Consider the following 10,424-nt stretch of genomic DNA (forward strand, 5'->3'; position numbering starts at 1 on the left):
TAAGATAAGATAGAACTTTATTAATCCCTCGGGTGGGTTCCTCTGGGAAATTCAATTTCCAAAAAAGCACAGCACTGACAGAAGTTACAGAGTTACAGAATATTATATATATACACACACACACACACACACACACACACACACACACACACACACACACACATATATATAAATACAGAGACAATATAAATAAAATATACGAAGGGGATAAATAGAATAAATAGGAATAAAAAATAAAAATACAAGTGAATTGCACATTTCAAGTATTGAGGTCTATTGCACTGTTGACTATTTACAAAAGTATTGCACAAAAGGTATTGCACAGTGAGGTGAAGAGGCACTACAGCTTAGTTGTTCCCCCCTCCTTTGTCCTCCTGTTTCCCCTCCCTCTCCCCTCCAGAGAGGAGTTAAACAGTCTGATGGCGTGTGGGACAAAGGAGGTTTTAAGTCTGTTAGTTCTTGTCTTGGGGAGAAGCAACCTGTCACTGAACAGACTCTTCTGGTTGTTAATGGCCGTGTGCAGAGGATGCCTGGCATTGTCCATAATGCCATAAAGTTATGTGGACACATTCACAAAGCCTGTGTAATGATGTCACTGGAGGGACGACTCATTTTGTTGTGAAATATCTGAAAGCTTGCAAAAGGATGCACAACTATCCTGGGCTTAAACATGCACCTGGCTGGTATTGTTGCTGTTGCCAGCAGATATGCTCTGTGCTGTCTGCAGTGAGCGAGTGATGCTGTGCTTCTTGAGTCTCCACAGCAGGTTTGTAATTTAGAACAAGCTAAAATTGGATGTTGTTTCAAGTGTTTGTAGTTGCAAATGTTGCTTGAAAACAGCGTGAAAAACATCTCAGCTCTCAGACAGCTCCTTTATTCCAGTTTGACAGAAAAGTCTCAAACTGCCCCTGAATCAGTTACCTCCTGTTTGCTCGCTTGTTTTCTCCGCTCTGCCCTCTGGGATTTTTTAAAGAAGGGGGCCAGCAGTAAATCTTAATTGAGGCCAAGCAGACAGACAGCCTAAATCCCACAATCCCCAGCTGTGCATCTGTGCCCCCTGCTTTCTCTCTCACACGCACACATGCACACAGTTACATGTAGTGACAGTGATCAATGACATACACTCTTCATGCACACATATGCTGAGACCTTCGATGCTGACATTGCACATCACTCGGACTGGTTTCTATGGTAATGAGAAATCTGATAGCTTACTGGCCGACTGAGCTTACGCTCACAAGCAGGTGACCCCGCCCCCCGTCTGTGAGACACGTCTGGAGCCCGAGGCAACGCCTCCACACTGTCACAGAAACGTTCTCATGTAGTCACATTTTATTGAGGTTAGGCTGCAAAAATGATGGCGGTTTAACGTCACTTTGATTGTCGATGATGACTAAAGAGCAGATTACAGCTGTTTCACACCCCACCTCTTCATTTCCTCTTTTATATGCGATTACAGACGTTCTCCCATCATGCCTCGGTGTGATATTCCTGTTAGAGGATATTGGATGGGTGAATGTTTGCGCAATTTTGGATGGAGAGAGGAGGACAGGAGGAGGAAGAGGGTGGGGACGTGCGACAGGCATGGCTGAGCAGTATCTGTTGTCATGGTTACACAAAAGTGCATTCACCATTGTAGCGAGGAAGACGAGTCACTGCACACAGCTTCCTTCACTTCTTCTAGTCTATCGTTGTTTCCTCATCCTCTCTTTCCCCCTCTGTAACTTTGCTTCCTCTCGCCCACTCCTCTCCTTCATTAGTAATTTCATCTCTCATCTTCTCCAGTTCTCTGTTTCCTGTGGAGTAGAAGTGAGGGAGCCACATTTAGCAGCAGGAGCCATATTCAGAAAGCTTACGTTTTTAGTTTTTGAGGTTGTGAAGTATTAAGACGTTCACACGTATAGCTACACTAATGTGAAGCCTTTTGTCAAAACTTAATGAAACCAATGTTGTCACACTCTTGGAAGGAAAAAAGCCTTATCTCTCTTTCTGTGTCAGGCTGAGATATTTCTATAGAGAGGACAAACCAGTGATTACAGCACTAAATAAGGGCATTTAGACTGAGAACAACACTGAAAGGAAAATGAAGCAGTGGCTACAAGAGAGTCAGTGCAATCAATAAAGAGCAGAGCATATGATGAACAGTTGATAAGGAAGGACTATTGTCACCAGACAAACAGAGTCTGTGCTGGACATTGGTGTTATTGTCCTCTTTCTAATCAGTCTTTCTTTTCTCTTATTCTGCCCCTCTCTCTGTCACCCCTGGTCACCCTCTTACCTCACCCAGGCGGCTCTGATGGGTGGTACCACCATGGTGATGGCTCTGGTTCTGCCTGAACAACACTGCTCCCTGCTGGACGCCTACGAGAAGTGCAGGGCTCTGGCCGATGCCAAGGCGTGCTGCGACTATGCTCTGCACGTCGGGCTGACCTGGTGGGGACCAAAGGTAAATTTAAAAAACGTACCACCAAAGTGCTTGGAATTACGTTGGTAGCATATATCATTATTTATTTTTGTGCTCTTCTGGCGTTTATCATCGTTGAATGAATAATAACGCAGCCAGCCGTTTGTGGGTGAAATGTGTAATGACCTAGATTAAACCCGCACAAGAACTGGGTTAACACACGTGCTCAGTGGGCACATTAGGCAGATTATATGAGTCAAGGTGCCTCATTCAGCCTTTGGCTTTAATGTCTGTCCTACATCATCTGCTGACTTTGTGCATGTGCCCAATCTCATTGCATATTGTTAAACGTTTCATGCCAGAATGAGGTTTAATACAACACCTGTCCAGCAGAAAGCTTTGACTGGTAGTCATTCTTGTTTAAAAAATGTCAACACAATGTTTCTTAACACATTTCAGGGTGTGTGTGGTAAAGAGAGAGGACACAAAGGCAGAAAAACAAGGGCGAGCCAGTATCTGGCTAAAAATACCCACGAAACAATAACCCAACAGAGCTTGGGCAGAGAAAGTGAGCCTGGGCAGACCTTCCAACAAAGACAAACTTAAAGACAGATAAGACAGGGGACTAATTACACAAAAACAAAGCTGAACACCAGTGAAAACAAGCAGGGCGGGGCAGATAATAATAAAGGAGGGCAAAAGAAAAGAAAATCAAACTAACACAACACAAGAGAGAAAACTGACTATCAAAGTAAAACAAGGACATGAAGTCTTAATTTATACTTTTATTTATACTTATTTATATTTTGAATCTATGTCGAGTCTGCATGGTAGTCTATCCTAGTGTCCAACACCATCATCACCCAAAGAATGGTTGGCAGAAGGTTTCTCTCTTTGAATTGATTTGGACAATGATGACAGAGGTAGCTGAAAATATGTAGGAGAAATTGAGCTAGTCACTAAAACGCTGCATCAGCACGATGTGGTTGCAGTTCTAGTGGAAGTGATGTTACAGCATAGCTTTTTCAGAGGGCTTTACCATACAGTGGATGATCTACAGCATAAATTAACCCAAATGTATAAATCCTGATTAACACTAAACAAGGTGTCAGAGAAAAGGAAACAAAGACACAGAGGCCGGGTCCACAGACAAGGAAACACTGCAGAGAGAAACAATAACAGGAGAGAATAATAATAATAATGATAAAAAATACTCAAACTGTCATGAGCTGTAAAAGTAGATTAATCATTATGGAAGGAAGTAGTTTTGCTCCTTTCATCAATACTCCATCATGACTATGACGTGACCTTTATGGCCCATTCACCGCAGCACAGTTCAGCATTTTAAACACTAAACTGTCTAGTTTCCTTTTACTGCTGTTTGAATGAATGAAATGGATTCTTCTCAGCGGGGCTGTTATAGTCACCAGTGTAAAGGCAGTGTGATCTCATTGTGGCAGGTTTCCAAGCTCATTTCATGCCCCACAAAACAAACACACACACACACACACACACACAGTTTCTCTTTCACTCCATGCCCACAGTCCCAATGCCCGATGCACTAACTGCCTTTACATATATAAGCTGAAGCTTTGCAAGCACTGAACTGTAATCCAGAAACATGACTGCTGACCCTGAGACCTCTGAATCGTCCTTAGGTGCGTAATGAGATGGAGACCCTGGTGAGGGAACATGGAGTGAACTCCTTCCAGGTGTTCATGGCCTACAAAGACATGATGATGCTGCGGGATTCAGAGCTCTACCAGACTCTGCAGACCTGTAAGGACATCGGTGCCATTGCCCGAGTCCACGCTGAAAACGGAGAGCTGGTGGCCGAGGTGCAAAGACAAATTTTCTTTTCCTTTGACGTCGAAGTGAAATCACAAACCCGTTTTAAAATGAATGTGTTTGTGTTGTTAGGGTGCCAAAGAGGCTCTGGATTTGGGCATCAGTGGGCCGGAGGGAATAGAGATCAGTCGACCAGAGGAGGTAAATATGCAGTGGACAGAGGGGTGGGGGGTTTCAGGAGGTAGTGGTCGTATCCTAATCTAAAGGTCAGAGGATCAATCTGCTCCTGCAGTCTACAGTGGCACTGAACACTTGGACTTACGCCCAACACATCCATTAGAGTGTGAGCGGGCGTGATATTAGACTAATGTGAGACTATGTGAATGTGGCTTGTAGTAAAAACTCTTTCTAGTCTGATGTGTGAAAAAGCACTGATCTAAAACATAACAGTGGAAAATAAAACTTTTTTCCTTGATGTTCCCTTAAAATGCTGATAAAACCTAATTTTGAATATTCAGTAGAAATATTTAGGGATCTTTCCTATAAATGTAAAACAAAACCAAGTAATCAATGTGGCCTTGAACTTTTTTTTGTAAGATATTTGCAATAAATATTAAAATGTTTACTTATTAAAGTTGTTATTTTGTGATTTTACTCTGTCTTCTTGTCTGCAGCTGGAGTCTGAGGCCACTCACAGAGCCATCACCATCGCCAACAGGGTAAAAACATTTTAATATCCAGTCTGTGTGCAGTTATTGATAAGTAATTAAAGGACTGATTAAAATCTTTTGTGTGACCACAGGCTCGCTGCCCAATCTACCTGGTAAATGTGTCCAGTATGTCTGCTGGTGATATGATCGCTGCTGCTAAGATGCAGGGTGAGCTTACTGCCCGATGAAGACAAACTAACAGTCACCGTGACGATGGAGAGGATGAAAGCTGACTTTTCTTCACTTTTTATAATTTCAGGTAAGGTGGTCCACGGGGAGACTACAGTTGCTCACGCAGTGTTGAATGGGATGCAGTATTACCACCAGGATTGGGCTCATGCCGCCGCCCATGTCATCGTCCCTCCGCTCCGCCTCGACCCAAACACACCCAGCTACCTCATGGGCCTGCTGGGCAAGTATGTGTGCTGCACTCACATCAGCATGCTGTACTGCTTCGAGTAAACTGATCGCAACAGCAGCTCAGTGACCGGCAAAGGTGCCGTGGATAAAAACGCTCCTCTAAACTAAACGTTGATATCTTGTTTCCTGTTTCAGTGACAATCTGAGCGTGGTGGCATCAGAGCACCGTCCGTTCAGCACCAAGCAGAGAGCTTTGGGCAAAGAGGACTTCACCAAGATCCCTCATGGAGTGCCTGGAGTCCAGGACAGGATGAGCGTCATTTGGGAGAGAGGAGTGGTACGTACACACGTCAAACGCACACATAAAAACCTGAGATCAACCATGAACCACACAATTTATCATCCACAACCAGTGGATGTGGAAGTTCTGTTTTGACACCATGTTGGTAAGTCTTAGTTTTCTGTAGTTAAACAGAAATAAAACTTACTCATTAAGTTTTGTTTCTGTTTATAAAACTTAATGAAAAGTTTGAAGCTTATCATAATATGACAAGCACAGGCGATATCTTCTACCATTAGCATCCACATGAGGCTCAAAGCTTGTATCAGTTACTGTGCCAAGATATTTCCTCTACTCCACAAACTCAACAGTCTGAGAGATTGCTCAGTTTTATTTCCAGCTATTTGCAATAAAAATTAAGTATTTCTCCAGTGAATGAACTCATACTACGCCATCTTGAACTGCAGCTGGTGATGGATGTCCATGTTCTGCTCTGAAGCCTCTATGAGAAAGACCACTTTACCAGCACATGAAATAGATCTTCTGCTCTAACTAGAGTGGCCATGCAGCTCTCAGCTGATCTCCAGAGCACCATCCAAGACCTGGAGTTGGAGTTTGTCCAATACTGGGATGAGATTCTCTCTGGGGAAGCAGCTGAATGACATCATGGTCTACCACAGTAGCAACAGAAATAAAGACGTTTTGTATGATCGGATGGGCTTTCTGTATTTTTAAGGTTACAGGGAAAATGGATGAGAATCGTTTTGTGGCGGTGACGAGCTCCAACGCTGCAAAGATCTACAACCTGTACCCGCGCAAAGGCCGCATCATCCCCGGGGCTGACGCTGACGTGGTGGTCTGGGATCCAGATGCAACAAGGTACAGAAATCACCTTTATTACTGGACTCAGCCCGAAGCATAGGGACACACATCCATCACTTTCTGTGTGTGTGTGTGTGCAGGACAATCTCTGTGAGCACTCAGGTGCAGGGCGGAGACTTCAACCTGTACGAAGGGATGCGTTGCCACGGCGTCCCTCTGGTCACCATCAGCCGGGGGCGTTTGGTGTGTGAGAACGGCGTGTTCATGTGCGCCGAGGGGTCCGGAAAGTTCTACCCGCAGCGCACTTTCCCCGACTACCTCTACAAGAAGATGGTGCAGAGGGAAAAGGTGCGTTCACTGTCATCACGTTATTAACACTGATTCCAAACCTGCCTCTTTGTGTTGTGAGTGTTTCCACTGATAATTAAAACTCCAGGGCAGGACAGCAAGATCCAGGCTGAGCTCTGCTGTGTCAGCTGACAGCAAACCTGCCACAAACACTCCCATCATGATGTGACTGACTTCACCGATCTGACAGCCCATATAAAGGATTTAATGCTCCCTGTGGAAGCCAGCAGTGTGTTTTCCTGCTGCTGCCCCTGTCTGTGAAAGCCCCCCATCCCAGCCTCTCTACTCTGTTTGCTTTTAGACCTTTTTATCTCAATTTATTTAAAAAACTCGTCACAAAAGTACAGAAACTGTTTTTATAAGAACTTATATTTACAGTTCAGTTCAATTTCAGGTAGTTTACAGAGTGAGTATGTTCATTTATAGTTTCAGGACACATGTTTTAGTACAAATAAAAGTACTTGTGCCTTTTAGTTTTTGTTTTTATTTCATTTTAATGATTTTTGTGAGTGCACAAGATCTTTTTATTTTTTCTAGTCTAGCTTTTATTTTAATTCCAGTTTTTTTCACACCTTGTTTTAATTTTGTGCTTCTTCAGTGGAATTTAACTTGGTTACTTACATGTAACAAATTTTAATCAGTATCAATCTTACAGCAGCAGCTCAACTGGCTGTTATTATTAGGTTAAAAATGGCTAAACATCCTAATCTTACCTCTCACCTCATCGTGTTTCAGACTCAGGCTTACAAAGGGGTGGACAGGGATCCGTACTCTGGTGATGTGGCCAAGGTTGCGAACACCATGAAGAAGGAACTCGGTTTGGGCCCCATAGATGGAGAGACGCCCAACAAAGCCTGCGGTCGAGTGCACTCCGGAATCCGAGACCTTCACGAGTCCTCTTTCAGCCTCTCAGGTGAGCTCTAATAAAATCGTCCTTGATTATGGTGACGTTACACCGAAGTCCTCGATCAAATTTAATAGTCCGTACGTGTTTTTCCTTTCAGGGTCTCAGGTCGACGACCACATCCCGAAGAGGTCCTCGGCTCGGATCCTGGCCCCTCCCGGCGGCCGCTCCAGTGGTATCTGGTAACCGCTGGTGTTGGAGCTTCATCTGTCCGAGCCGCCGTTTTTTTGTACATTTCTGAACAACCAGAAAAACTGCACTGATTTTCAATCACAGGATAAAAAGTAAAGATGGCAAAAAAATTTCAAGCACGCGTCTGTGATTGGTGACGAAACGCCGATGATCAGAGATTCTAATCTGTGTCTTAATTGGAGCGACTGCTCTGATCGAAGGGCTGTCTCTGGATTTAAATTGTTCTGCCAAAATCGAGCTGATCATACTAACTCTGATAAAGTCCGCTCATTATCACCCTGCCTGTATCCTAAACTGTGAAATGTCAAAACCAGTACAGTTTTTGATGGTTAGAACTGAAGTGATTTCGACCGAATTATTTAAAACTGTATCTATTACACCCCCGTCTCTCACACACACACACACACACACACACACACACACACACACACACACACACACACACACACACACACACACACACACAGACGTACACTGTAGACACCATAGCTTTAGACTCATGTGAAGATGTGTGTGGGTCCTGTTTGTGGTTACACCGCCCACTCGGCGTCCCGCTGCATCGTGGGTTCCTCAAACAGTGTTTTTGTTTTTGATGAAATGCGCCGTGTGGTGATGAAATCCAACTGCTTCAAACACCGTGTCCTCGTAAAGATACACTCTCTGAACATCCCCGCGCTCTCACTGCCTCTGACTCGGTCACATGTCCCAGAAACATTCCCACCTCACCCGCAGTTATTGAAGAACTCAGCCTGTGAGCTTAGCTGGGATTATAACTTTGGCCCCAAACCTGGTCCACTGTCCTCGTCTCAGGGGTGTCTGTAGAGCTCACAGAGTGCATGAAGGGAACAAAAACATGTTATTTAACCTTCGAGTGACTGAGTGGAGTCATTTATGTGTGACCTTGTTGTATTTTTTAATTATGAAAATGTTTCCTTCCAACTTTTTATTTATATATATTTTTTACAGAAATGGGTGCGCTGAGGATAATGATATTTTTTAACATTAAAGGCTTTGATTTAAAAATCATCAATTAATGTAACATCCATGTCTTTGACTGTGGGAGGAAGCCCACACAGGCACAGGGAGAACATGCAAACCACACAGAAAGGCTCCAGTTGCCCAGGGAATCTGACCCAACATCCCTTTTTTTCTCCCTGTGAACCTGTGATGTAAAGTAATATCTCATACATGGCAGAAACAGTAGAGGCATGATAAACACAAATAGATCCACTATTAAAAAAAGCTCTCTTTAATAAAATATATGATCATGACTTGATCATACAGGTTATTCAAAGGTTTTTTTTATAGTGGCCGAGTCCAATCAGGTGATTCAGTCACTGAAACGTCTCGGTCGCTTGAGGGTTAAACACAGAACATGAAGGTGTGGAGAAAACTTAAAAATACTCATTTACTCCAGGACGTGACTCTTGACTTACAAAGCTGCAGTTACTCTCTATTTATGTCCTGTAAACATGAGTCCGTCAGTACATCCTACAGCCTTTCTGCGACTCTTATTGCTCTCTGGGTCGCAGGTTCAAATAAATGATTAAACCAGCGTCTGAACATGACTCAAACTTGAGTCTATTTTCAAGCATTTAAGGCTCTGTTAGAGCAGCAGGATGCTCTCTGTGGCTCTGACTCTGACTTTCTCTTTTTATTAGACCGTGAGCTCCAGCACAGACGACCTGTAATACACAGTAATAATAAAGGATACGTTAATAGCAGGAAAAATGATAGTAAGGGCAGCTTCTTAGTGAGAAACGTCAGGTACAAGAAAAGCTACTGTTGTGACTCTTTGAGGCAAACAAGTAAAGGGCACATTTTGGATTATGTTGTGTGTCAGCTCACTGAATATTTTCTGTGCATACTAACGAGCCTTTGCACACTTTTCACACTGCAGTCTGAACACACACCAAATAACTGAGACCTCAGAGTGAGCAGAAATCAAAGAGTGTTGCTGAGACTGAGAGGCACGTCGTGGACCAGCTGTAGGAACATACAGCGAGATGTTTCCAGAGCAGTGAGTCTCCACAGAGCAGGACGATTGAGCTGCACAGGCTGACGATAAACCACTACTGATCCTCTCATTCCTGCCTACCAGTATTATATTTATACATGATCACGTCTTGTTGTCCGTGCACTCTATATATTTAGGATGTTTGTTTTTCTATTCCTGTTCAAATGTGCCAACGTGAATCACCTGTGCCACACCGACACCCATGCATGAAGAGCACCACATGAACAGGTGAGGAGGAGGAGTGAAGCTCCCCCCGATCACCGCAGCTTCACACAAACTGGTGCTGTTTTTCTACAATTACCTACGACGACGGCGTTGTTTTACTGTTGGATGGTTTTGTTGTCCTGAAGGCGCTGTGGCGGCTCAGTGGCTGTGCGTGTTTGTAGATTCTCATTGTGTTGGGAAGTGAACGTGTTGAATCTGTAAGTGGCTGCTTGTTTCTTACCACAAGAATAACAGCAAAAGAATAAAGTGAGAAAAAAGGACAAATCTGGGTCATGTGTTGTTTTATATGTGAATGATTTAGGTCAGAGTTGTGTAAATTAATTCACAAGTACAATAGAAAGAAAGAAATTTCATTCCTGAGATTTCAGGGATAC

At 43.6% G+C, this 10,424-nt stretch overlaps 1 protein-coding gene across 1 annotated transcript in view; it reads left to right on the forward strand.

Moving 5' to 3' along the window:
- Positions 1–8,256, forward strand: part of LOC147312923 (dihydropyrimidinase-related protein 5-like) — a 30,579-nt gene extending 22,323 nt beyond the window's left edge. Inside the window, exons 4-14 of the mRNA XM_086264829.1 lie at positions 2,288–2,446; positions 4,063–4,242; positions 4,325–4,393; positions 4,867–4,911; positions 4,995–5,070; positions 5,162–5,318; positions 5,458–5,599; positions 6,279–6,421; positions 6,505–6,712; positions 7,448–7,625; positions 7,717–8,256. Coding sequence (XP_086120955.1) covers positions 2,288–2,446; positions 4,063–4,242; positions 4,325–4,393; positions 4,867–4,911; positions 4,995–5,070; positions 5,162–5,318; positions 5,458–5,599; positions 6,279–6,421; positions 6,505–6,712; positions 7,448–7,625; positions 7,717–7,802 — 1,443 coding nt within the window. The 3' untranslated portion in view covers positions 7,803–8,256. The remainder of the gene's footprint in view (positions 1–2,287; positions 2,447–4,062; positions 4,243–4,324; positions 4,394–4,866; positions 4,912–4,994; positions 5,071–5,161; positions 5,319–5,457; positions 5,600–6,278; positions 6,422–6,504; positions 6,713–7,447; positions 7,626–7,716) is intronic.
- Positions 8,257–10,424: the final 2,168 nt, after the last annotated feature.

This window comes from Aulonocara sp. 'chitande type north' Nkhata Bay, linkage group LG15, assembly GCF_057382095.1.
Source record: "Aulonocara sp. 'chitande type north' Nkhata Bay isolate Kocher_YH1m ecotype deep benthic linkage group LG15, A_spYH_male_GT1.1, whole genome shotgun sequence".
NCBI lineage: Eukaryota > Metazoa > Chordata > Actinopteri > Cichliformes > Cichlidae > Aulonocara > Aulonocara sp. 'chitande type north' Nkhata Bay.